The sequence below is a fragment of the Mixophyes fleayi genome, chromosome 1 (genome assembly GCF_038048845.1).
Source record: "Mixophyes fleayi isolate aMixFle1 chromosome 1, aMixFle1.hap1, whole genome shotgun sequence".
NCBI lineage: Eukaryota > Metazoa > Chordata > Amphibia > Anura > Limnodynastidae > Mixophyes > Mixophyes fleayi.
In genome coordinates, this window is record NC_134402.1 from 337,999,425 (window position 1) to 338,026,850 (window position 27,426).

Here is a 27,426-nt window from a genome sequence, read left to right on the forward strand (position 1 = left end):
GTCACGCAAATAATGATAGTCTCAACCTGGCATTGGTGTTTTTAAAATAACACAAATTCTCCTGGTTTTAATAAATGTGCCATTCTCCTACATATATTCACATAGATATCTTTGAAGCTTTTATAACCTGTCACAGTGACCCTTAACAAAGCAGCTATAAAACTGCATCACTAGGAACTGTAGAGGATTTCCTTTCTTCACTCTATACCCTTCATTTACATGTAATTGCACTGACAATAAGAGATTAACAGCATTTTTATAAATATTGATAAAGATAAATACAAATGATTGTTTATTACAATTATATATAATATTTAATATAAAGGGTTACAAGTACATTTCCCACACAGTGAAATGGCACCATAAACAATATGACATATCAAGTGACTTCATTAATGTAGTTGATGTATAATGTCCCAATAAAATTAGTATGTGCACTCAGGATCCAGCTCAGGAATGAAAGGACTCACACACTCTGTCAGCTGCTTACATTTAAAATGAAGTTACTTTAGCAAATGGAGTGTGTGCCCTTCAGTACGCATCTATGGCCCTTAAATCTCCTGCCCAAAAATGGCAATACTGACTTGTACCCAAACGTTTGAGTTTCTCTGTGGTTATAATTTGGTGGATAATACATAGTCCTCTGGGCGACACACTATGCTGTCTTGGTTTCTGATGTTGTATTTGTTAAAGTCCTCTCTAATCTCCAGCCACGATTTTCCTTTTGTTTCGGGAAGGTAAAAGTATAGAAATATCCCACAAGTTACTGTGATGATGAGGAAAATAAGGAAACAATATTGCTTCATAGTATCCTGGTGAGACAAAGAGAAAGAATGTTTGAGAGCTGGATGCAGAGAAATAAACTGTTCCATTACTCGCACGCTACACAACATCCTCAGACAACAGGCTGACACACATACAGCATCACAACATCCTCACCCACCATGTATAGCATTGGTAGGCAACTAGCCACTAAGGGTCACATGGGGCTATCAACTGGATCACATGCGGCCTTCCTGGCCTATGTCATTTCTCGTGCTTGGCTCCTATCAGCATTATAGAGTGAATGCTCTGCAGTCAGTGTCCATGTAACAGATGAGTGCAGGAATGTATGGTTATGTGTTCTCACCAGCTGGATTAACCAGCTATAGGTCTATGCTGTAGCTCCGATCTCATAAAGTGATAAAAAATATAGAGTAGTTGCGAAAGTTTACTGCTGCTTGCACAAACTCCATGGAGAAAGATCTTTCTAGATGTATTAAAGAAGTGATGACAGCGGTCTCGGCCCAGGGAGGATGAATGTACTGTTCTCCCCAGCACCTATTTCCCGGGTGCTCCACCCGGCTGTTTTTACTTGTCACCTGGCTCTTGGAACCCAACAGAGTCCTATTATGATAGAATAAACCATTGTTTCTCCTGTTAGAACAGGCACTATGTGAGCAGTACAACCAGCAGTGTGTGTCAGACCACAGACCAATCCTGGCAGGAGTGGGCAATAACTTCCAACTTTTTTAATTATTATTGCAACGTATTACAACTGCCTCCACCTGACTGGCAACATTTTCTGGGGAGGACACTGGAATGTACTGTTGAGTAAATAGTAGGAGATGATAGGCACGAATAACATGGTTCTTGATTTGCAAGACAAGTTCCACAAACTTACAGAGCACCAGAAAGACCCAGACAACCGATCTTGAAGAAATAATCTAAGGTTAAAAGGTATCTCAGAGAAAGTTCCTTAACTAGACAAATACATCTTTGACTTGTATATGGAATACGTTATGGACTTTGAATCTGCCCGAATACAAAGGGATAGAGCCAACAGGGACCTCCACACCAAAGCAGAGAAGAATGACCTTCCAAGGGATGTTATACTTACTGTAGGTTTCAGGATTACCACTTCAAGGAGACTGTCATAGAAGCCACAAGAAACCGCACTTTATGAACCCCCGGGTCCTGACCAACCTTTGTGGTTGGTTTTGTAAGTGTGATCCTCAATGTAACAAATGTTTCTTAGTTTTTACTTCACCTCTACTTGTGGCTTTTTATACCATAATACAGCAAAGTGTCCTTCTCTTTGTATTATGCCACTGATTTTGGTTAAAACGGTTAAAGGACTAGTATTACTGTTTTAATACGATTATATATACACCTCTGTAACATTTTTTTTTAATTACGACAGGTTCATGCCAATGACAGTATTCATTATTTAGTCAGGGTCTAGCAATGTGGAATGTGATATGGGTGGTACACTGGTTAGTTAGCATTATTCATTCTGACCAGGGAATGTTTGCATGGGTTTCCTGTGGGTGCTCCACTTTCCTCCCTCTGAAGAAATTAACCCTAGTGTGTGTGTTTGTGTTTAGATTTTCTACCCATAAAATCATAGGCTGTAGTAAGGGTCCTTTGTGCTGGAAGATTAATTGGATGTTTCTGTATTCTCTGGCGTATGGTTTGTTTCTGGGCAGCACAGAGCAATTTTACACAAAATACGGCACGTGTCTGCATTTACGTTCCTTAGTGAATCAGACCCTGGCTGCCAAGGGCTGCGTAATATATCAACGGCATACAAATAATGAATAATCAATAAACTACATCAGGTAGACTACAAATATAGCTGAACGGTTGATATAGTGTGTGTTACATGATACCTGCTGTCTAGATGTGCCCTTCACCAATACTTACCATAAGATGCAGTGGGAAATTTTCTGTAGGTGGACTTCCAACAATTTTTAAGAAACTGACCATATATTAATGTGCTCCATAAATGAAAAATCAAACACCAGATTTATCTTTAATTATATGGAAACTGTAAATAGAAAACTGTTTAGGGCCAGATCTATTATATATGGACAGATGTCCATTTTTCTGGCTTACATTTCGTACTCCACATGCATCCGTATCTAAATTTGAACTTATTTTAGACTTGCAGTCCCTTTACTCCTTGGAGTAAATTTATCAAGCTGCGAGAGTCCGGTGGATTTGAAAAGTGGAGATGTTGCCTATAGCACCAATCAGATTCTAGCTATCATTTTGTAGAATGTACTAAATAAATGATAATTAGAATATGATTGGTTGCTATAGGCAACATCTCCACTTTTCAAACCCTACGGAAACTTGTAGCTTGATAAATTTACCTGCAGGAGTCATGGAACAGGAGCGGGCAAGCGTAAGTTGGGTACAGTAAGTCTGTGTACCTGTCTGTGTCTGTGTGAAATGTTATTTCTGCACTGCTTTGCAAAGCTAGATGCATACTTTGCAAAGAATGGCCTCACTCTGCCCATCTCGGCCTGTCCAAGCTTCAGCTTCTTGCAAATGTTGCCGTTTGCTCTGCATGCCTATGAACTCTGGCCAAGCCCACAATGGGACCAAAACTCAGTTTGCATTGCACAGTGGAAATTTTGACATTTGTTAACGAGTTCCACTGTGCATATGTTTTGGTTACATTTTGATAATAACACACAAAGACGTGGAAGAACGTGTCTCCTAATCGCCAGCACATACTAGTTCACTAATGATGTCTTCCATCATGACATAAGCCTGTAATATTTTTACAATCTGCACTTACATAATAAAAAAACAAACAAAAAAAAACCTCTTGCCCACTACATGGTGTTGTCTCTTACCACTAAGAACGGGAAGACCATGCCGATGATAGACAGGCCCAACCAGTTTATTGCTCCCACAATCACCATTGCCGCTGCTCGAGCCTCCTGAGAAAATATTTCCACATTGATAGTCATGGTGGTAGCACCTAAGAAACCAATGCATGCAGTAAGTGCTTACACTTGTACACTTAATACAATACTTTATAGTGAAGCACATGAAATGCTTCTCTAAACAGAACACATTTTCAATGAAAAATACAGGTATCGAAAAAAATGTTTTTATGGTAAGGGATATTTCTGTTTCCAAATTGCCATGGCCATTTACCAAATTCAGGCCTTTTTTCCACTAATATTTTAGGTACCATAAATTCCCAGAAATAAATATATTTCAATGGATACTGCTTTTGTACATATAAAACTGATTTTTTTTTTCTGTGCTACATCTATGTAGAGGGAATTTTGTATCATCTATTGTAAAATATATACAAAGTTTTACACTAATGTCACAACTCTAACTAAACTTCACATAGCGGGAAATCTAACCACAGCTACATAAAAACATACAATGAATACTAAGGTTATGAAATCACTATGTAAAATCTTACAAGTGATCACAACACTTATGTAAATTGAATATATATATATATATATATATATATATATATATATATATATATATATATATATATATACACACACATTTAAAAGCATGAACAGTAAAAATGATTACTTACCTGGTCCTGATCCAAATGAAAAGGTGTACAGGAAAATAAGAATTACACTGCAGTAAGGTATCCATGTGTATGTGCCCTGAGGGACAATAGATATAAGCAAAATGGGTTTATCTATATGTAAAAATGTTCTTATTGCAGTATAGTGTAAATCATCAGATGCCTGTAATGAAAATTTCCTATTTATATTCTCTCACAATGCCCTGTATATAGATTATTAAACATTTATGATGATGTCCATACTGTATTATAATATAAACACTCATACAGTTAGCCTCAATAAGGTCTAGAAACCTTCAACTGTATCCACTGAATAAGCAACAAAATAAAATACGGTTATCAGGACAGTGGCGGACAGCGGGCAGCCTGGGGTTCACATACTTCCCATATGACGCTCTTGATCAGCGTAATTTCAGCTCTTTGGTCCTCCTCACAATGATTTTGAGTTCCCTCAGCAAGCTCTATGATCAGATGGTGATATTCGAGGTCTAACTATTGTTTGCACTATGGGAAGCCTAAATGCTTATGCTCCTGTCTTTTGTGTGAGAACCTTGTGAGAACACGGGTCACTTGGGAGGACCTTGAAAAGTCATGTTGCTCATTACTGCTCTAACACTTCAACAGCAAATATGGTGTGAACTTCACCCAGCTAATTGCATCATGTAACTATCGACTGAAGAAGACTGAAGTAATGGGCATTCTCAGCCAAAGAGCGTTTAATATGATTGGATGTGATGATTTGCCCCCTTCATCAGTATATGACTTTTTACAGAAAACCATTTAAGTTTTTTGCTTTCTTATTTTTTTTCCACCATGGGAGATCCTAATGAGTTTGGAGAACACTTGGGTCTCCACCCAGGTCCTTATTATTATATTTTTAAAATGTATAAAGACTTGACACACCATGCAAACATTTATTGGGGTACCCCCTTCCTGCATCTCCCCTCATTAATTACATTACTGTCAATAGTATTCATTCAGATATTCACAAAAATGTGCAGAAACAGATGCAAAGTCACTTTTAAACACGTGCTCATGCTACAGGAACACATAGGGGCATATTCAATTGTCCGCGGTTTCCACCACGGAAAAAGTATTACCGTTAATACGGTAATACTAAGCCGGATTTCAGCTTGCGGCTCCTTGAGCCGCGAGCTGAAATCCAGCAAGAAAACTACTGTAACAACAGTATTTACGCGCACTATTACCGTAATGACGGTAATAGTGCGCGCGCCGCGTTACTTTTGGCAGTAATTGCAACAATTGAATATGCCCCATACTGTACTTGGGGTGCCTATGAAGGGTGCAACCAGATGGGGATAGAACTGGGGACACTTCGCTTTGTCTTTCCCTAGTACTCTAGGGCTGATACAGTGCAAGTTGTACAAATTAGTTTATTATTTTGCACGTAAAGAAAATACTGCCTGCTTTTTCATGTAGCGCACATACTTGCTAGTTTTATTTTTATACTGAAATGTTAATATGATCTAGGACATGCCCTCCCCTAAATATAAATCTGTCCTCATATTTTAAATTTATAACAGCAGATAACAATTTCTCATGACTGTAATATCAGGAGTAAATCTTATAATGCCACCACAATTTGATGACAACTAGAGGTATGAGAGACTAAAATATCAATCCTCAGTTTAAAATTGAGGGTCAGACTTATGGTGCCTACACATGCAATTCATCTGTCTAGTAAAACTAGTGAACAACATGTCGAGTAAGCAATTTAACCATGCACACAGATAGCTAAACTGCACTAATCCAGTAGTCAGGTGCCCGGCCACACAACTTCATCACAATGCTTTAATGAGTGCCTACACTTTTTGGTTGAACTATGATCCTACACTAGTTGCAATAAAGATCAGGGGCCTGATTCATTAAGGATCTTAACTTAAGAAACTTCTTATTTCAGTCTCCTGGACAAAACCATGTTACAATGCAAGGGGTGCAAATTTGTATTCTGTTTTGCACATAAGTTAAATACTGACTTTTTTTTTTCATGTAGCACACAAATATCAACTTTAAATTTCAGTGTACAAATAAGCTATCAAGTATTTGTGTGCTACATGAAAAAACAGTCAGTATTTAACTTATGTGCAAAACAGAATACTAAGTTGCACCCCTTGCATTGTAACATGGTTTTGTCCCGGAGACTGAAATAAGAAGTTTCTTAAGTTAAGATCCTTAATAAATCAGGCCCCAGATTTTGATGTCTGCTTCACAGATAAGAAGCCACTGGCTGCTGCTTCTCCATGTCCGAAGTCGATGCACATTGTGGGGGCACCACAGGGAAAATAAAAACACTGAATCAGTGATATTATGTCACCTCCTAAACCTCTGCACCTTATGCAAGGTTCACCTACTGTAGGCGCTGGCCCTGATTGTACTCTAGCATGCTGTAAAACTTCCTAGAAAAGTAGAGGCTGGAAGTTGAATTATGTCACAACATATGTAATGTTATTAGGCAGGATGATGGAGCAGTGATGACCAGACACCGCTGTACCTCCAAGATGTCCTTGGCTCATAAACTGGGAGGTGTGCACAGGTTTTTGCTGCACTGCTGAGTTAATGCCCCTTCGTCCTTATTATTTCTAATTATAGACAAAGTGAGGAACCACAGTCCCTTTCCCGCTGCTTTTGTACATTTCAAAAATGTTCCCAAGTGTGCTAAGAAAAACAATTGCTGACGCCCATAGCGACAAATCGGATGTTTGCTTTCATTTTACTCTGTACTGGAACAATGACAAAAGCTAATTGGTTGCTATGGGCAACACCACCTTTTTTCTACGTATCTCTCCTAGTGTTTTCCGTACATAGTTATGTCATTTTGAGGGTTGTAATTATGTAAATTTGTTTGTATTTATAGAATGTTTTTCTCTTTTGTACTTCTGTTATTTTGTCATTTCGTTGTATGCTCTAACCCCCTAGTATGGCGCTGAGGAACCCTTGTGACACACTATGAATAAGAACAACATAATAATACTAATAGTTGCTTCTTATAAGTGTCAACAAATAATATATCATCAGTGCGACAACAAAAACCATAGATGTCTTTTTGATGCTGGTAAGTGCCTATAACAGGATTAAAAGTCTTACATGTGTAATCTGTCTACTACACTATATAGGTTCATTGAATTTTTATAGTTTATGGTAATAATGAAGCCGTGTGTTATTCTTACATGCTGGAGTTTACTGTGGATCTGGTTTTTCCTGATAATACATTTACTACTTGTTTCATCACGTGCTGTGGTTATTATTAGTTATGCATATAAAAATATTTAGCAGCATTGTGCAAAGTGATATTATTTTAGGTGCTTTTACAGTTTATGTGGGAGTGGTACAATTAGTTACCTGCAGTGAGATTGTCACAGTCAGAAGCCCCAAAGCTAGAACCATGGATGCATAGCCGGCCAGCAGAACAAGTCTTCTGCCGAAACGATCAACTACCAGACTCTGAGGAGAGAATGTTCACACAATAAGGGTCATTAAGGAATCATCATCATCACCATTTATTTATATAGCGCCACTAATTCCGCAGCGCTGTACAGAGAACTCACTCACATCAGTCCCTGCTCAATTGGGGCTTACAGTCTAAATTCCCTAACACACACACACAGACTAGGGTCAATTTTGTTAGCAGCCAATTAACCTAGCAGTATGTTTTTGGAGTGTGGGAGGAAACCGGAGCACCCGGAGGAAACCCGCGCAAACACAGGGAGAACATACAAACTTCTTACAGAATGGAATGTGCAAAAGTGCAAATGCTGGTTGGCTACATTTGTGAGGATGCAAAAACTTGTGTGGATGGGGGAATTTATTGATAAGTGTAAACTGGAGACTTGAGTTTGCTTACTTGTTCACCCATGTGCAAAAACAACATTTTGGATTGCTTGTAAGTGTGATAATTGAGTGAATAAGGCACATTTAGGGGGTCTCCTGGTTAACAAAACGGCGGACAGCCCTATCTATCCTGGAAAAGTAACACTTTAAAGGTGACCTAAATTGGGCCTAATCCTATGTCCTAGTCCTAGTCCTGATGTCGCCTCACTGTCATACAGAAGGGATTCACCTTGATGTGTACTGGGTAGACCATTGGGAGGCACATATGCAAAGCCAAATTATTTGCTGTGCCCTTCAGGTGCTTCATATAGGACACTCAGTTGACACCGAGCAAATTATGATCACTTTCTTCATACGCACCGCCTCTATTCTTTGCCCCGGCCTTTGGCTGGGCGAGGAAATCTTTGTAATAGCCCAGCCATGAAGCTGGGGCCGTAACCACTCAGCACTTTTTTATTTTTCTATTTATTACACTTTTTGTTTCTGGCTTTTACTTTTGTGTGATGGAATTTAGGGGTGCGGTTAGGCCCTTCATGAAATTTAGGGGTGCGATTAGGCCCTTTTGAGCTCTGCGTCCCCTGGGTTCACTTTTGTGTGATGGAATTTAGGGGTGCGGTTAGGCCCTTCATGAAATTTAGGGGTGCGGTTAGGCCCTTTTGAGCTCTGCGTCCCCAAAAATCTAGGGGGGGGCTGTGTGGCCTTTAGGTTTCGGCCACCATGAACCCCATCGTTGCCCACCCTTCTGGCGGTGGGTCAGTTGCCGAGCCCTGGGTGAAGCCTTGGTGGATCCCTAGCCTTGCAGCGAGGTGGGCCATGTACCGCGCCCTTGTGCACGTTTTTTAAGTTTTCACTTATTTTTTTTGAGCACTAGGGCACGAAAGCACTGTTCCCGGGCTTTCAAAGAAAAAAAAAGAAAGAAAAATAGAGGACACCCGGTAATTGTAGACCTGGAAGATAGTATTATTACTAGTAATAGTGCTTAGCAAAACATAATATGCCAGTATTATTGCATGGAGAAAGTAACATGCTAGTATTATAGCACCAGCAACCATGCCCAGCAATGTTTAATATGCTGGTGAGGTGATAATATACAACAAGATGTAATATGCAACAATAAGGAAAATTATTATGTGATATGCCAGTGATAATGCCTGCTACAGTGTAATAATACCCAATAGGATGTAATATCCTAGTGATAATGCTGAGCACAATTTAATATGCCAAGAAAAATTACCATAAAAAGTAATATACTAGTAATATGGTGTGGAGATGGTGCCCGAGAAGCGGGCGAAGGTACCCGCCATCGCTGTGTCCCTGGAGGGACAGAAGACGTTCCTGGCGCCCGTGAAGGGGGTGAAGAGTCTCCTGGTAGCTGAGCCCTGCAAGTGGGTGAAGAAAGAAGAGGAGAAGAACTTACCCGTCCATCGATCCAGCGGCGGTGAGTATGCCTTTCTTCCTGCAGGTCCCGTGCGCGGGGGAAGGATGAGCCAATCAGGGCTCATCTTTCCCCGCTGGCCAATCAGCGGCCGGATGCGCGAGCCAATCGCGGCTCGCGCCCGGCCATTCAAAAGATTGGCGCCGACGCGAGCCAATCAGCGCTCGCGCCGGCTGATGACGTCACGCCGGCGACTATATAAGTCGCCGGGTGGCGCCATTTTGCCAGAAGTCCGTCGGCGGAGAAGAGGAAGGACGTCTCTTCAAGACGTCCAGCAACAGGACCAGCGGCAGCGGCGGCAGGGGGCCCTTGTAAGGGCCGTGAGCTACCCTGCCGCCCGAAGACTACAAGCAAGTAGTGATCGCCGGCGGGGAGCCCTTGTCAGGGCTGAGAGCGCCCCCGCCAAGCAGCTCTCAACAGCGCCGAACCGAAGAAGAGGCGCCGCCGGCTGGAGGGTCTGGAAGACCCGGAGAAGGCGGAAGAAGACGGCGTGGCAAGCTGAGATTCCTGCGCAGAGCAGGTAAGTGACTCAGCGTTAATTCGGGCACTAGGCCCGGGGCCACAGTCGGGCACAAGGCCCGTGGCACCGTGAAGTAGGGGCACAAGGCCCAGGGACCTGGGCACTAGGCCCCAACGAAGTTAGTGGGCCAGTAGGCCATAGAATTTATGATAAAGGGGACAAGCCCCTGTTAGTTAGACAGGGGCGTGAGAGCCCAGGTACAAGGCCCTTAGGTAGTTAGTGGCCTAGAGGCCATAGGAAGGCCACAGGGCCTGGTTAGGGGCTGGTAGCCCGTAGGCTATTAAGGGCACAAGGCCCTCAGTCAGTCAGGGAGGCTACAGGCCTCAGGCAGGGGCTAGGACCCCTGGGTAGCAGGGCACAAGGCCCTAGTTAGTGGGCTCAGAGCCCTGAGTTAGAGAGGGGGCTGAGGCCCATGAAACAGAGCAGAAGGCTCTGTGTGTAGCTGGGCAGAGACCCAGGGTGTGTAGGGCATAAGGCCCTGGTGGTTTGTGGTAGAGGCGTGGGAGCCTCGTGAGTGTAGGCGCGGTCCTGTGTGAGGTGAGCACACGTGGTTAGGAGGTACAGTAGAGCGGAGGCTCCTGTGGTGCTGTAGCAACCTGCTGGTTGGCTAACAGCGGTGTGCTCGGGTAAGTAGCGTGCAAAGTACCGTATACTGTATTTATTCTGTCTGTGCGGCGAGTGTAGTTTACATTACGGTATTTTGGGGTGTGCTACATAACTGTGTCCAGGGGCAAGACGTCAGGCCCCCATTAAAGGTAGGCTCTTGTTCCCTGTGTTTCCTGTGCTAACCCGTGTTGTGGGGACAAGTGTAGTTACCAGCATACACATAGTCAGGGGAGAACACACGTAGTTTCCCTGTCCCTTAGGTCCCCGGGGTCACACTGGTACCCAGAGGGGGTGGCTGAGTGAGTCGGTGGCAGTGCAGCACACCTTGAGGCAGTTCCAGGGGCGGCCGTGGTTCTGATCAAGGGTCCTCAAGGCCGGTTCCGTGCAGGTGGACCTGTGGTTCCGGACGTAGGGACACGTGTGAGATACCCGAGTACAGGCAGTCGGGCGGTTCAGTTCGATCGGCTGTTCCGTGCGGCAGTCGGCCCGCGGGTTAGTGTGCTGTTCTACTGAGCCTCAGCCGGGCTTAAAGAACCGGTCCTTAGGGTCCGTGGGTGACCCCATAGCAAGAAGGCAGCTTCTTGGTACGACCTGGGTGAGGGGGTTAGGAACCGCCCTCCGGTTTAGGCTGTGAACACCGGCTGGTGTTCCCCGTAGCGTGTAAGTGAGCAGTTCCGTTAGTGCACCACACCTAGTTAGTCACAGTGGTTTGACTCAGTTGCGTTGCCGACCATTAGAACGTTGTTAGGGTCGGGTCGCTGTTGTAGCCAGTCCAGTTTTGTGGGTGCCATCTTAGTCTCACTGAGAGCGTAGAGGGAGGCTGTGTGTTCTTGTCATCCGCAGGAGTCGGGAAGGTGCAGGAGAACCGGATCGGAAGTGGGAGTGTCCCGGTGAGTATCACGCTCGATTCCCCCTTTCGGTTAGGCCCTCACCGGCAGGTGTGTGAGGTACTTGAGGCGGGATTAGTCCTCGGACTAGTCTTGGCCTTCAGTGCCTGTAGTCCCCCGCGTCTTGGCAAGAACAAAGTGAGGAGGCGGCAAGGAGCTTGGACTGACTGTGCCCTTGTTCTTTGCTGTAGTCTCGGACAGCCCTTACCTGGTAGGCACGGCCGTAATCCCTGTCTCTATCTTAGAGGGACGTGATTGGAGGTAACTGCGGCTGCGGATCTGCTGGGATTGGATCGCAGCTGGGAAATAGGAAGCGGACTGGAGGTGACCATCGTTTTCAAGGTGAGTTCTTTTGTGTTGCGTCTGTCCCTGTCTTTCCCCGCAGGGGGCGTTACAATGGACTAGTATAATAATGTCAGTAATAATGTCAGCCAGTGAAATGTGCCTTTAATAATTCCAAATAGAATTTAATATGTCGGTAACAATGTAAAAATATAATGTAAAGACCAAAGCTTTATGCACATTGTGGTACCCCCATCAGCTTCTAATTGAAAGCAATGGTCAGTTCCAAATGACATCATCTCAAGTGACATGCTGGGGTGCTCATATCAGCTGGCAAGAGACATGGCCGCAGCTAGTGGCTGGCATAGCATCTGGTTATTGTAGCTGTATATGGCTGCGGTCAGGTCATTACAACTAAAACTTTAATGGAAAGGTATTTTCTCAATGTCAGAAGACAGCTCAGGGATATAGGTCCCCTGCACACAATGCCAGGTCGATCATGACTGGTACGTGCATTTCCTTTTGTTTTAGATAAGATGTTGGATGCAATACTCGCCATCTGTTCTCATATCTGAGATATTATTGAACCGAAGTATTTAAAATATAAAAAAAACGAATTATAACTGATCCCAGTAAAATGTCATGTTGGGGATTGTAGTGCTCCAAGCTACACATAGACTACACAACACATCATTCTTAGATGGAAGTAGCTGGCAGCAATGTGTAACTAGAATATTATTCAAATATTGCAGCTATGGGCTTTTATCAATCTTGAAATGTTGTTATTAGGCTAATACACAGGGAAGTATTGGGGTGACTTACACACAGGATCACTGAAGAGGATTCGCACACTCCCACCCCCACTGTCAGGTATGGGATTTGTGTGTCTGGAAAGCCGGCAGCTCTGAACACTTCAGCAGCATAAAAATAAATCTAAACATAAAAAACATTAGATTGGCATTAGATATGTATTGGCAATTGGCATTAGATATGCATAGGTATTAGATATGTATAGACATTATATATGTGTTGGCATAATATATGTATTGGTATTAAATATGTATTGGTATTAAATATGTATTGGCATTAGATATGTATAGGCCAGCGGTTCCCAAAGTGTGCGCCGTGGCTCCCAGGGGTGCTGCGGCGCTGTCACAGGGGTGCAGCGGCGCTGTCACAGGGGTGCCGCGGGAGAGCCACAAAAAAACTATTTCCTCTCCCTCTCTCTCATGCAGCTTGTCACTATAGTGACAAGCTGCGTGAGAGAGGAGGATTCTGGGTCCCGGCGCCGCGTGGATTGGTAAGTTTATGTTTTGTTTTGTTTTTTACTGGCTGGCCATGGCAGAGGGGAATTAGAGTGAGAGGGAGCATGACAGAGGAGAGGGGACAGAGGGTGAAGGTGAGGAGACAGCGTGACAGAGGCCAGAGGCCAGAGGAGGGGGACAGAGGGCAGAGGAGGGGGACAGCGTGACAGAGGGCAGAGGAGGGGGACAGAGGCCAGAGGAGGGGGACAGCGTGACAGAGGGCAGAGGAGGGGGACAGAGGCCAGAGGAGGGGGACCGCGTGACAGAGGGCAGAGGAGGGGGACAGCGTGACAGAGGGCAGAGAAGGGGGACAGAGGCCAGAGGAGAGGGACAACGTGAGAGAGGGCAGAGGAGGGGGACATCGTGACAGAGGGCAGAGGAGGGGGACAGAGGCCAGAGGAGGGGACAGCGTGACAGAGGCCAGAGGAGGGGGACAGCGTGAGAGGGGGCAGCGTGAGAGGGCAGAGGGGGCAGCGTGAGAGGGCAGTGTGAGAGAGTCAGAGGGGGCAGAGTGGATGCAGAGGGGGCAGTGTGTCTGGATGCAGAGGGGGCATTTTTGCATACAACTAAATAAGTATTTCTGTCCTGACCTAAGTACTTATTACATTTTTTTGACCCAACTACTTCTAAAACAGGACTGCTCAGTAATTATTTTGGAGGAGTGCAAAAGTTTGGGAACCACTGGTATAGGCATTATATATGTATTGGCATTAGATATGTATAGACATTAGACATTAGGGGGTAAATGTATCATACTCCGGTTTGTACAAGTCGCCGGAAATCGGCGAGTTGACAGCTAAAATTTAAAGCGGCGCTGCCTTGTAAAGGCAAGTTTCCCTTTACAAGGCAGCGCCGCTTTAAATTTTAACTGTCAACTCGCCGATTTCCGGCGACTTGTACAAACCGGAGTATGATACATTTACCCCTAGATATGTATTGGCATTAGATATGTATAGACATTAGATATGTATTGGCATTAGATATGTATAGACATTAGATATGTATTGGCATTAGATATGTATTGGCATTAGATATGTATAGACATTAGATATGTATATCTTACAGGCTACTGTATTTATTATATATCCAGTTATGTTAGATGTGGTGGAATCTTGTAATTATACCACATGTTGTTTTTTCCATTGTATGAGCAGAAAAGTTTTTTTTACATATATCTGTGTATTGTATATCATTCAATAATCGCGAAACAGTTCTGTATCTTTATGTAATATCCGCAATTAATATCCACAGTTTGATCTGTATACAGTATATCTTACCGGCTACTGTATATCCAGGATGTTTGGATTTTTAGGGAGGATGGTGATGGTGGTGGTGTTGTTCAGTAGTGATGGTGGTCTGTGACTTTGAGCAGAGTTAACAACCCATTTCTAATTTTAAATAGTGCCAGAAGTCTTATTTAATAGATCATTATTAGTGAATAGACCCAGATCCTTTTTTTTATCAGATATTTATGTATAAATTCTATAATCAGTTATATATACATCCATAATCATTTCTGTATATATCGTACAAGACACTGCCTTTTATCTATAATCAGTTCTGTATAGATCCATAGGTGCTTTATATATGCTGTGCAGAGGCGGAACTAGCGAGCTGCGGGCCCCGGTGCAGGAAAGCGGGGAGGAGGGAACCGGGGCCCACAGCGCGCTATTTCTTCATGCGGTGGGCAGTAATGGTAGTTCCGCCACTGGATCTGTTTATACCTCACAGGGTGCTGCTGTACATGAGCCATAATCAGTTGTGTATATACCTCACTGATCACATATATGATTGTTTTTTTTCTGCATAATGCAGCCTTTAAAGAAGTTGTGCACTATCGCCCATGATGACATCATCAGTCCTTATAAGGTGTACAAGTCTCTCACCGCATTGATCCCACACAGCTGCAAAGCTATTGTCAAGGTGAGGAGCATATACAGCTGCCAGCGTAGTGAGGGCTCTCTCAGCAGCTCGAGGACGCTCAGACTCCGCCCACTTCTGCGGGCAGCTTGTTCTTTTAGCATTTCATCAATCTCTTTCTGGTGGTCTCTGTCTCCCCATAACTGTTTCAGAGCTATGAATGTGAGGTACAATCATAATAATAATAATAAGGATACATTACTAAGCGTTTTTGGTAGGCAGAAACAATTCATCTAGATTTCCCATCCATGTTATATATTTTGAAGCATCAATAAAATGTATACAAAAAAAATTGGCTTTTATGGTCGAGAGAAGATCATGAAGGATTATATTAAAGAATAGTTCTTATGTAATATGAGCTCATGTGTTACCTGTGGCCCTTTGTTTTCTCCTTCCAGAACCTTTGTTATTCCTCTTTATTGTTCCTCTGATTGTGTTGCAGAAGTTTTGTGTTATGTTTATCCTTTGTACACCTAATACAGCTAAGTTACTGTTCCCCATGTGTGTTCCTCTGTTCTCAGTTACAAACAGCCTCAATTTACAGATCAGTATCCAAAAAGCCGTGTGTAAAGAGACTCCAAGGGGTCTATGCATCAAGCTAATTTGGCACTTAAAAGATGCGGAAACAGCCGCTTCCGCATCTTTTAAATTATAAATTTAGTTGCTATGCATTACATGCCTAATGGAGGAGATATGGCAGAAATCTCCTTTGTTTAGGCTAATACTGTGCAGGCTCACAGTCCCCATAGATTAATATAGGGACTGCGATGTTCTGCAATGCATAAAGCTTTGATAAGCTTTACATTGTGTCATTTCCTATGGGATTCTGCTGAAGCCTTTCTGTCTACGCAGAATCCGTTACAGTGCAAGTGCTGTGCGCATGGGAACAGCACTTCCTCCTGTCACCCGCAGCACTAAGCTGCTAGTAAGCAGGAGAATCTAATTGCACCAGAGGGGTCACGCTACCCAGAGTAGCCCCGGCATGATGCATTTAAGCGGTGCATAAATATGCATCACAGTGATGTGCAGCGAAGCATATCTGCTGGTACCGCATATTATTAATGCATAGTCCCCCCAAAAGAGGGATAGTTTGGAGGTATGTACATATGTATGTCTGTATGTAGATACAGTATATCTAAATACAGTATATTTAAAGGCTATGAAAAATGGCTTTCTAACCATTCATGTCTTCTGGGAGCCCTAGCCCAGGTTTAAGATATAGCAGGGCAGGTGATATGTTGCACATCCATTGCTATGGTTCCAAGTGTGTATTGGTTTTCCGCAGACAGTATCATCACTGTGAACATTCTGATAACTTTTGATGACAGAGTAAAGTTCATGTCACATGTTTTCTGTTTTTGTTTCGAAATAAGGGAGCTTTACTAATTCATTTGGAAAAATGGATGCTGTGATCCTAGCTGCCTGTACAGCAGACAGTGGCATTGTTCAGAGGAGACAATATGGCAGTCTGTAGAGGAAAGCTGAGAGAGGAAGACTCTCTGGGCCTGATTCATTAAGGATCTTATATTAAGAAGTTTCTTATTTAAGTCTCCTGGACAAAACCATGCTACAATGCAAGGGGTGCAAATTAGTATTCTGTTTTGCACATAAGTTAAATACTGACTGTTTTTTCATGTAGCACACAAACACTTGATAGCTTATTTGTACACTGAAATTTAAAGTTGATATTTCATCATCATCAGTTATATATATATAGCGCCACTAATTCTGCAGCGCTGTACAGAGAACTCATTCATATCAGTCCCTGCCCCATTGGAGCTTACAATTTAAATTCCCTAACACACACACAGACTAAGGTCAATTTTGATAGCAGCCAATTAACCTACTAGTATGTTTTTGGAGTGTGGGAGGAAACCAGATAGCCTGGAGGAGGAAACCCACGCAAACACGGGGAGAACATACAAACTCCACACAGATAAGGCCATGGTTGGGAATTGAACTCATGAATCCAGCGCTGTGAGGCAGAAGTGCTAGCTACTAAGCCACTGTGCTGCATGATATTTGTGTGCTACATGAAAAAACAGTATTTAACTTATGTGCAAAACAGAATACTAATCTGTACCCCTTGCATTGTAACATGGTTTTGTCCAAGAGACTTAAATAAGAAACTCCTTAATTTAGGATCCTTAATGAATCAGGCCCTCTGTGTTGGACTAGCTAGAGGTATAGATCAATTTGGAAGATCTATATGTTGCGCTGGACCTGAACAAGTAGAAGCAGCATTTGTGCTGTTGCGTACTAGGCCATTGTTAACATCCGGGCCGTTACAGGATTCCTATCTGGTTACATTAGTCTGAATGAACTGTTTCTAGATTCTAGCTGATACTGTGATAATAGTGGAGCAAATATTAGTGATGTAAACAGGCAGGGTCAGCCTGCTATATACTATATTATTAATATGCGCTATCATAGAATAACACAGCTGGCACTAGAATACGGTGAATCCAGAAGCACAGAAATTAGATCAAATGTTATATGTATAATATCTTAATACTGGGATCTGGAAACAGTGCAGAGTGATCAGGAGTTGAGACCTGAGCTGTACTTTGGATGAAAAGGAAGTATTGGATGCTTTCCTCTAATTTTACTATGGGAAGAAGAGGGATTGGGGAAAAAAAGTGTCAAATCACTTTCAAACATTACGGGTTTAAAAGGGATGGACATATAGAGCAGTTGGTGGGCTAATTATTACCTTTATCTCCCACAGAGCCATGTATGTTAACGTCATTGTTCCAGCCAAATTGCAATAAGCATTGTTTAAATTTTGCTTGCTGATTTAAACAGGGGTATCAAAATGAATATCAGTGACTGACTGTTTCTGTCGTTAAATGCTATAAATCCTTTAGATTGTAAGCTTACGAGCAGGGCTCTCTTACCTCTCTGTCTGTATGTATTACCTAGTATTGTCTTATTAATATTTGTTCCCAGTTGTAAAGCGCTACGGAATTTGCTGGCGCTATATAAAGAAATGTTGATGATGATGATGGTGTATGTAATGTTATGCTCCAAATACCAAAAATCTTTTTAATATACTACACCTAAGCAAATATGGTGGCTCGGTGGTTAGCACTTCTGCCTTACAGCACTGGGGTCATGAGTTCAATTCCTCACCATGGCCTTATCTGTGAGGAGTTTGTATGTTCTCCCCGTGTTTGCGTGGGTTTCGTCCGGGTGATCCGGTTTCCTCCCACACTCCCAAAAACATACAGGTAGGTTAATTGGCTGCTAACAAATTGACCCTAGTCTGTGTGTGTGTCTGTCTGTCTGTGTGTATGTTAGGTAATTTAGACTGTAAGCCCCAATGGGACAGGGACGGATATGAGTGAGTTCTCTGTATACCGCTGTGGAATTAGTGGCGCTATATAAATAAACGGTAATAATAATAATGATAAATATAAGGGCAAATAGCTTTACATTTTACAACCATAAATTTTTGCTTTTGTTGAATGCTGAACATTCCCTCGTTTACATCTATTTATGTGTCCTTAATGTCATTCCTCCAATTGATGAAAGGGGACATATTGTAAGTTCTTATTTCTGCATTTATTGGATATGCATTTTCTTCATTAAGAATGTCAAATTCAGATTTTTAAAATATTACCACTCGAGATGTTCTACAAACTATGCTGCTTACTTTACGTTTCTAAAATTCTACATGTTAATTTGTTGATATATCAACTCTGCTTTTGCCAACTAAAACATATGCAAATCCAAACAGTAAATGTTGGCTTGTTGCCAGATGAACCTTACCTAAAGAATATCTAATCTAAATAGTTTCTTATTCTTGCCTCCCCCCCACAAGGTGGTTGGTAAACCACCTTGATCCATCAGCTCTGATGACTCACATATTGATATGAACTAAACTAATATCCAGTGACCATTTTTGATTTTCTTTCATTGAATTGGGACAGAACCGCAGCTTTGTTCATACCTTTTATACATCCATCCTTATCTTCTTTCTCCATCAGGAGGTATGGAGGAGACTCGGGGAAGAATGGCAATGTGACCAACTGGACCAGTGCCCACAACCCACTGAGAGCCAGAAGAAGAGGCCACTGAGACTCAATACCTAGAATCTCCCTTGTGGTAAGGGCAAAAATAAATGCGTTATAAATCTGCTGTAAGGCACAATATAATCAGAATGAGAAGGATGTCTACAATAATCTGGTTAATTGTTTAGTTGAAGGCTACTTTGATAGGGACTATATGACTCATGATTGAACAATATTGTTTCATAATATTTACTTCTAATATGGCAATGGCGTTATATAAGGGGAAGTCCCCCAGGAAACTCACCTGAGACCAAGAATTTGGCCAAACAGTTTTCCAGTTGTCACAAATATGGAAATACTGGTGCTGGTAAAACCACGTAGTTTCTTATCTGCAATTTCCCCTGCATACTGAGAGTGGATATTAAGTCCCAATCCTAAAAAAATTAAAAATGTAAGTCACAGAGCAACCATGGCATGAAACAAGTTCAGATTAAAAACGTGAGGTGTAGGACGAGGACCCATACCTCCATTAACTCCGTACAGAAAACGGGCAATTACAATCATCTCAAAAGACTTCGCAGTGGCACTGAGACCAACGAGCAGAGCGGCAGCTATGGGGATCATGTCGTTGCACAGCTGACATTTCTTTCTGTAACAAGCAAAGATTGGATTGGATCTTCTCTTTAATATAAAGGCTTTACTGGTGACTGTTTGTAGGAGGTATACTATGGATAATTATAAATGTACAATGAAAGTCCAACCTCCTCTCACTAATAATACCTCTATAAATTAAATAAATGTATCTGTTTTTCTCCTACAATACTCTCTAGTTTAGCCTCATCATGATAGTGAGGACGCCGTTTTGTGTGTGTGGCCCAGACTGGCCACAAATGAGGGTGAGTGTTAGGGTTTTTGTGCACTGTGCAAATCTAAACAATCCCGTAAAAGTAATGGTTGAGACCAGGGGGTAAATGTATCAATATGCGGGTTCTTCAACACCCGCGTGTTCAGCCTCTTCCGCGATTAAATTTCAAGCGGCGCTGCATTGTAAAGGGTTAACTTCCCTTTACAATGCAGCGCTGCTTGAAATTTAATCGCGGAAGAGGCTGAACACGCGGGTGTTGAAGAACCCGCATATTGATACATTTACCCCCCGATCTCTGACATCTCTGAGCTAGTATAGAATTCAAGTGATTTTACAGAGTAGGAATGAACGTGCAGAGCAAGGAACGTCTCTGAAAATGTACCCTGTCCTCCCTGTCCACTGCGCCTCCTCCATATTTTGCTAGGAACACAACTCCTCCCATTTGCCTGTGTAAACTCCTGTTCCTACATACTAAATATATATGGAAACTGCATATTGGGATTACTCCAACATCGGGTTGACTCATGTTTAGGGCACAGGATAATTAGCTGTATTAATATTTCAGAATTTAACTAAGGCCGCTGTCTGGTAAGGCCGCTGTCTGGTAGGGGCGCTGTCTTGTAAGGGCGCTGTCTTGTAAGGGCGCTGTCTTGTAAGGGCGCTGTCTGGTAGGGGCGCTGTCTGGTAAGGGCGCTGTCTGGTAAGGGCGCTGTGTAGATTTGTGTCTCCACTTATGTTCTTTATATGTGCATTATAATGTAAAATACATCTACAGGTTGAAAAGCATGGCAATCTATTTGTGTCATTTTATTGTTAAGTGTTTACTTACTTCCCATATCTGGAGGCTAAATATCCTGATCCGAGAGACCCCAGGAGTCCTCCAATGCAGTAACTAGACACAATGAATGACCAGAGTAATCGGAGGCCACTATCAGTGACAGGTAGATGGTAGCGATGGATCCATGTGTCATTGATAAAGGTCTTTACAAACTGGAAGAGAATTGCTGGGTAATCATTATACATATCCTCTAAAATGTGCACTGCTTAAACTTTCGTTATGGGTTACATATTACAGAGACTACTGATACTGCCCCACCAAGGATTCTGTAGGACACAAGATCTCACAAAAATCCTTCATTTCCTTCACATTACATTTTTGTTACATAAGGCACATACAATCCCTTCTCATGGCTGTGTCTGGGCAACACTGTTCTTGGAACATCAATTTTGTTCACTGTATTATGTAGATCAACAATCCACATGTATGTTTTACAAACAGTGTGAATGAAAGATAAAAAATCTCAACAATAATTAGGTCCTAATATTTTCATAGAATTAGTATGTTATTTAGTGGCTTAAATTATAGATGTATATCAGTCTGCAAGTCGTAAAATGGCAACTGGAACCCTCTCTCTTTAGTAGCAAACCAAAAATATGATATAATCAATGGAGCCCCGACAATATCATCATAAAATACCAACATAGTCATCTCTCAGATAAACATGTTTTTTTAATTAAAAGTGGGTTTGTTGCCACTATTCAGAGAACCTAAGGGATCTATTTATCGACTAGCGAAAAGCCCTATGTCTGCCGAAAATTTATGTTTTCACTGGAGATAGGGCTTCTCCCTATCAATCAAGGGCTTCCGCCCTACAAAGACATTCACCAGCTATCTCTGCCGACGGCCTTCCTCATGCAAAGTATGGTGGAGCCTATTTAACAAGAATTGTGGCAGTACTTGTACTGCTACAATCCTCCTTCACCAATTCAGGCTGGAGATAGCAGAGGCTTTTCATTAAGAAAATGCTTTATTTAAATAAAACATGTGCTCAAAGGAAATGAATTGTAATATTTTAAAAATATTTTTTAACATTTTATTTATTTATTTATTTATTGTGGAAAGCGGAGCGTCTGGTTCCTTAAAGAGCAGTAAAGTAGCATCAAACAAAGCAGGCATAAAAGGCCTTGCATGCTTTCGGACATATCGGCCTAATTCATCAAGTCACGCATAATGACCACAGCGTGTGTTTGTTTAGCAATGAACATAAATCGGCTCTGCATAATCCCGAATTCAATAACCGACGGATCTGAAGATACGTGCGCTGGTGAATTTCGGGGGTAGGTTTGCTCTGCTCTGCTACACAATACACTGCAGGATACGTCCAATGCCGATCTAGAATATACATTCGCAAAAGAACGCACACAAAAAAACCTATTGAATTAATGTTACCTGTTAATATAAACCCCCCCCCCACATGAAATGCTTTTGTTAGGATGATCTCAATGTCTGAATATACATTTATTAGTGTATTTTTATTTTTTATAGACAACCACAGACCTTTTGGAATTAATTTTATTAAGGATTTTTTTAAAGTTTGAAAGATTGGAATCTTTACAGATGAAGAACCTGGTGGTTGGTGAGTATTACTTGTTTTTTTTAATTTATTTTAAATAAATCTATTTGTCAAACAGGTGTGTGGTTTATTTAAATTTTGTGTTGGTGCACTGCAGGTCATAGCGGGCCCTGGGTGTCTTGTAGTTCTCCAAGTGCCAACATGTCCTGGCGACCATGGGTATGCTGGTGCTTTTAGTACTACAAGCACCAGCATGCCCAAACTGTTAATGGCAGCCTGGGACCTGTAGTGCACCAATAGAAAATACTGTCTTTTACTATGAATATACATTTCATTACCCCACACTCAAGTGCACAGGGCTTGGTAACCCTAGGGAGAGGGTCCGCTTTTTTTTTGCGGACCCCAACTCCCTAAGGAATCCAGCACCGTGTCACCATTTTAAACATGCCTACAGAATGAATATGTTGACTTTTACACTGTCACCATTTAGTTGTGGACAATATAAGTTTCAACATAATCACCGTCAGCTATATGACTACATCCCGAATTAGGCGCATCATGAATAGCAAAGTGTGGAAATTCAAGTTCATCTCAAGTTCATGGAGTTTTCTAAAGTGGTAGTATCTAAACAAAATCTTTTGGCTAAGATCAAGTGTAGTTGTGTCAGAGCTGCACTGGGTCCTCTGGCCAGAGGCCGGGTATGCTGCTTTGAAAGCCTGGGACAAATGTGCCTCCGGAGTGGTAACCGGGGGTGTAAAAAATGACGGACAAGACCCTTAATACAGTAATCACGTGATTATGTTTGCACCCATGCACTTTTGACCACTTTCTTTTAAGCACCGCCCTTATTGTTTGCCCTGGTCTTTTGGCTGGGCAAGAACAATTTTTATAACCAGCCCAGCCATTAGGCTGAGGCCGTACCCACTCTGCACTATTTATTTTTCTGCACGTTTGTCACTTTCACTTGTATGTTTTCACGTTACTTGGATTTTTTTGGGGTGTAGGTAGGCCCTTATGGGCTCCGTTTCCTGGAAGATCTAGGGAGGGCTGTGTGGCCCTGAGGTTCTGGCCCCCCTGAAACCATTGTTTGTCCTTCCTTCCGGGGACTGGACCTGTTAAGCCCTGGGTGAAGCTTCGTCAGATCCCAGGGGCTAAAGGGGTCCCCTTAGCCTTGCGGTGAAGGGGGTCTGAAGACCGGGGGTCTTTTGGATCTGGGGGTCGGGGACTAGGGCCCTTCCTCTCTAGAGGAGGGCCACGTACTGCATCCCTTGTGCACTTTTTTATGGTTTTGCACCTTTTTTGGGCCCTTTGGATCACGAAAGCACATTCCCAGGCTTTCAATAAAAGGTAATATCTAAACAAAATAATTGAGCCTCACAACATCTCAGGATAGAAAACTGTGCATCCGTTAAATCAGGAAGAGTTTTATATTATATTTAAAATACAACGGCGGTGTTAAGAGACTAGTGTAAAAGATTAGCTTGCTATTGACATTACGTGCTATGTCCTGGATATATACAGTTCAGAGTCATTACGCTAGTTACTAAAGAACAAGGTACAGAGGGGATTCTAAATACATAACTGCACATGTGTCACGCATGCGCGGATGCATCCAGGACTGACTGGCGAATCGATAATATTTCTGTTACCGCTGCCAGACAGTATCCCTGGGCACCAGAGTATTACTCTGCTCTTGTGAAATTGTTGCCATAATAGATTTTCTATCGCTACAATAAGAGACAATAGAAAATCAATGTTATTGCTGTATAAAAGTAACTTGGCACATAATTGAGATAATGGCAGACACGCATTGCAAATAGGTATTTCTAATATAACAACAATGAAAGCCTTGTTTGCAAGCGAATGCTCCTATTTTTAAAGGAGTAGTCTCCTGATATCATGTAATTTTAGAAAGCTGAGATAAAACTTACTTACCCACTCTCCCGGAATGTCCGGGAGACTCCAGAATTTTGGGTAGGTCTTCCGTACTCCTGGGAGAGCAGGCAAATCTCCTACAACCTGCCCACTTTCTAGTGAAATGGCCAGGATGTGAGTCTTAATGACGCGATTCATGGTGAATCACATTATTTTGGCCCTGACCCTACCATACCCTTCCTCTGGCATCTCCCGGACATCAAAAATGAAAAGTTGGCAAGTATGAGATCAAGGCTGTTTTTGAATCTACCCTCACCCAGCCTTTATTACCAGAAAGACAAATGGTGGACTCCCCGTCTTGGTGGGACCTGAGTGCACAGCACTGTACTCACCTGAGAGGGAGAGTTCAGAACGGATATATGGAATCCATACTGAAAAGTGCCACCGATACCCAGCACAAATATCAGCATGAAGAGCCCACGATATCGAAGCTGAAAAACACAATAATACAACAATAAAACAACATGACAAATAATCATTTTGGTAAACATTTTGGTGCAGAGGAAAGCAAAACACAAAATAAATAGATTCATAAGCATATAAATAAATAGTTAAGTAAATAAATATGCTTGAAAAACATATGTACAAAACAGTAATATGCCATTATAACATAGGTGCACATTGAGACCTTTGTACTATGTTTACTTTAGCTCAGGGACATGTACAGTCACTGTACTATGTAACGCATGATTTATGAAGTGTGATAATGTCTCTGTTTGAACATCTGCAGTGCACTAATAACAGTAATTCATCATCATCATCATCATCACCATTTATTTATATAGTGCCACTGATTCCGCAGCGCTGTACAGATAACTTATTCACATCAGTCCCTGCCCCATTGGAGCTTACAGTCTAAATTTCCTAACACACACACACACACACACACACAGACAGAGAGAGAGAGAGACTAGGGTCAATTTTTGATAGCTGCCAATTAACCTACTAGTATGTTTTTGGAGTGTGGGAGGAAACTGGAGCACCCGGAGGAAACCCACGCAAACACGGGGAGAACATACAAACTCCACACAGATAAGGCCATGGTCGGGAATTGAACTCATTACCCCAGCGCTGTGAGCCAGAAGTGCTAAGCACTGAGCCACTGCGCTGCCCTAATTGTTTATTTACTCTTTAATATTACAAAATCATTAATTAAAGAAGATCATATTCTTGTATGTATTGTATGTTTATGATATAAAATGTCTGCAACATAATTATTCCCAACTCCCCCTCTTCAAAAGTGAACCATAAAACTATATATCCTGGTGGGCCCTCCACACCCCAGTCTAGCACTGCTTTCCTTGTTAGCTATGTATGTCATGATCATGTCACGTGATCATGGTATGTTGGGCAGTATAGTGCAGCAGTATAGCCCTTATATCATCTACATACATGTATTTTCTCAGTATTAATTTGCAAAATGTGACAATCATTTATTTCCCAAAATGTCAGCTCCCTTAAATAAGATAAAAAGGGTCTAATCTTTATTTTTACACTTCTAGAATGCTGCTGAGTCTGTCTTCTCATACACCCGTGAGTACAGATAGTTCTAGCACTAGGGGAAAATATAGGAGAGAACAAAGACATATGAAAAACAATTATCGGGAGATAATCAATACGGAAGCATTTTTGGAATAAAAGTGTGAGATAGACCTGGCATATTTGTTTAAAAAAATTAACAGATGTACTTTACTTCTACATTTTTAACATATAGCAACAAACTGTAACTGTAATCTATATTAAAATGTCATTGGCAATAAAGATATTTGCAGTACACTGCAAGTATAATACAGATGCACACTAGCGATAACAGCTCTTGACACATTAAAATAAAAAATAAATAAAAAAATAATATATATATATATATATATATATATATATATATATATATATATATATATATATATATATATATATATATATATGAGCACTTTGCATTCCTCATTTTGAATGTAAGAACTTCGGAAGCTTCGTTTTGTAAGACTGGTAGCAACGCTGGAATAATAGTTGTGATGTTACACATGTCTATAGAAGATTCTCTATTTAAAAAAGTTGTTCTATTTAATGAAATTAAATATTTAAATACAAACAATACAACTATACAAGACATAATCTATACTTAAAAGTGGTTGATGCTTGTCATGCTTCTACAGTAAATTACTATTTGTCTAGCAAGGAAAAAAACTATAGTAGATATTGGTGCTTTCCAGTTTTATCCTTCTCAGCCCCTGTATGGGTGGAGGGTGGCGGAGCAGTAAAAGTTGGATACTCACCAAGTCCATTAGTCAAATTGTTAGAAGGATTGAAGAGACTCACCACCTAATCTTCTTCTTGACCCCGGTGAGCTTGAAGAAAAGTCTTTAATTGGAATGAGGTTAAATTTTTACATACACTGTTTATCCTAGGTTATAATGAACGTTTGGATTAGATATTTTAGAGGTGTGACTTGGATCCTTTCACCCACTGTATGATATGATACGACCTGACTTGAAGTTAAACCATGAATGGCATATATATAACATGACTATAGAATACTTATGACCTAGTTTTTAAAATGTAAACTTGTGCAAATTTTCTCTTTACATTTACCATATATTTTTCAGTACACATATATGGTGCATTGTCAGTAGTGATCTACTTAGATGCATATCCTTAGTGCAATAGCAATATACACTATTTGCTTTTACAGTTTATGCTCACTGCAAAACGCCTTCGTTTTCACCAGTGTGTCTGGATGGTGTGCCGAAAGCTCTGTAGGATGCAGGCCTATTCTCCATACTCAGAAGAGGTACTGTTTTGCATGATAATTTAGTCAGCATTATAATATAAAACACAGACTGCATCCTAGTAACCGCCATACAATACAGAGAGCATCCTAATGACCACCATACAATACACAGAGCATCCTAGTGACCACCATACAATGCAGAGAACATCCTAGTGACCACTATACAATATAGAAAGCATCCTAGTGACCACCATACAATTAAGAGAACATCCTAGTGACCAAAATACAATACAAAGAGCATTCTAGTGATAGATATACAAGAGAGCATCCTAGTTTCCACTATAAAATACAAACAGCATCCTAATAAAGAAAGCATCCTAGTGACTGAT

General features: G+C 41.6%; 1 protein-coding gene across 1 annotated transcript; it reads right to left on the reverse strand.

The window, feature by feature from the left end:
- Nucleotides 1-370: 370 nt before the first annotated feature.
- LOC142109432 (solute carrier family 2, facilitated glucose transporter member 9-like) lies at nt 371-26,591 on the reverse strand. Its single transcript, XM_075193625.1, has 12 exons — nt 26,583-26,591; nt 24,642-24,740; nt 20,850-21,010; nt 19,680-19,804; nt 19,460-19,589; nt 19,095-19,243; nt 15,109-15,296; nt 12,741-12,851; nt 7,700-7,801; nt 4,343-4,418; nt 3,627-3,754; nt 371-812 (listed from the first exon to the last, which is right to left on the reverse strand). Exons 1-12 carry the CDS (start codon nt 26,589-26,591, stop codon nt 615-617), a joined length of 1,476 nt encoding a protein of 491 aa, XP_075049726.1. The 3' UTR covers nt 371-614.
- Nucleotides 26,592-27,426: the final 835 nt, after the last annotated feature.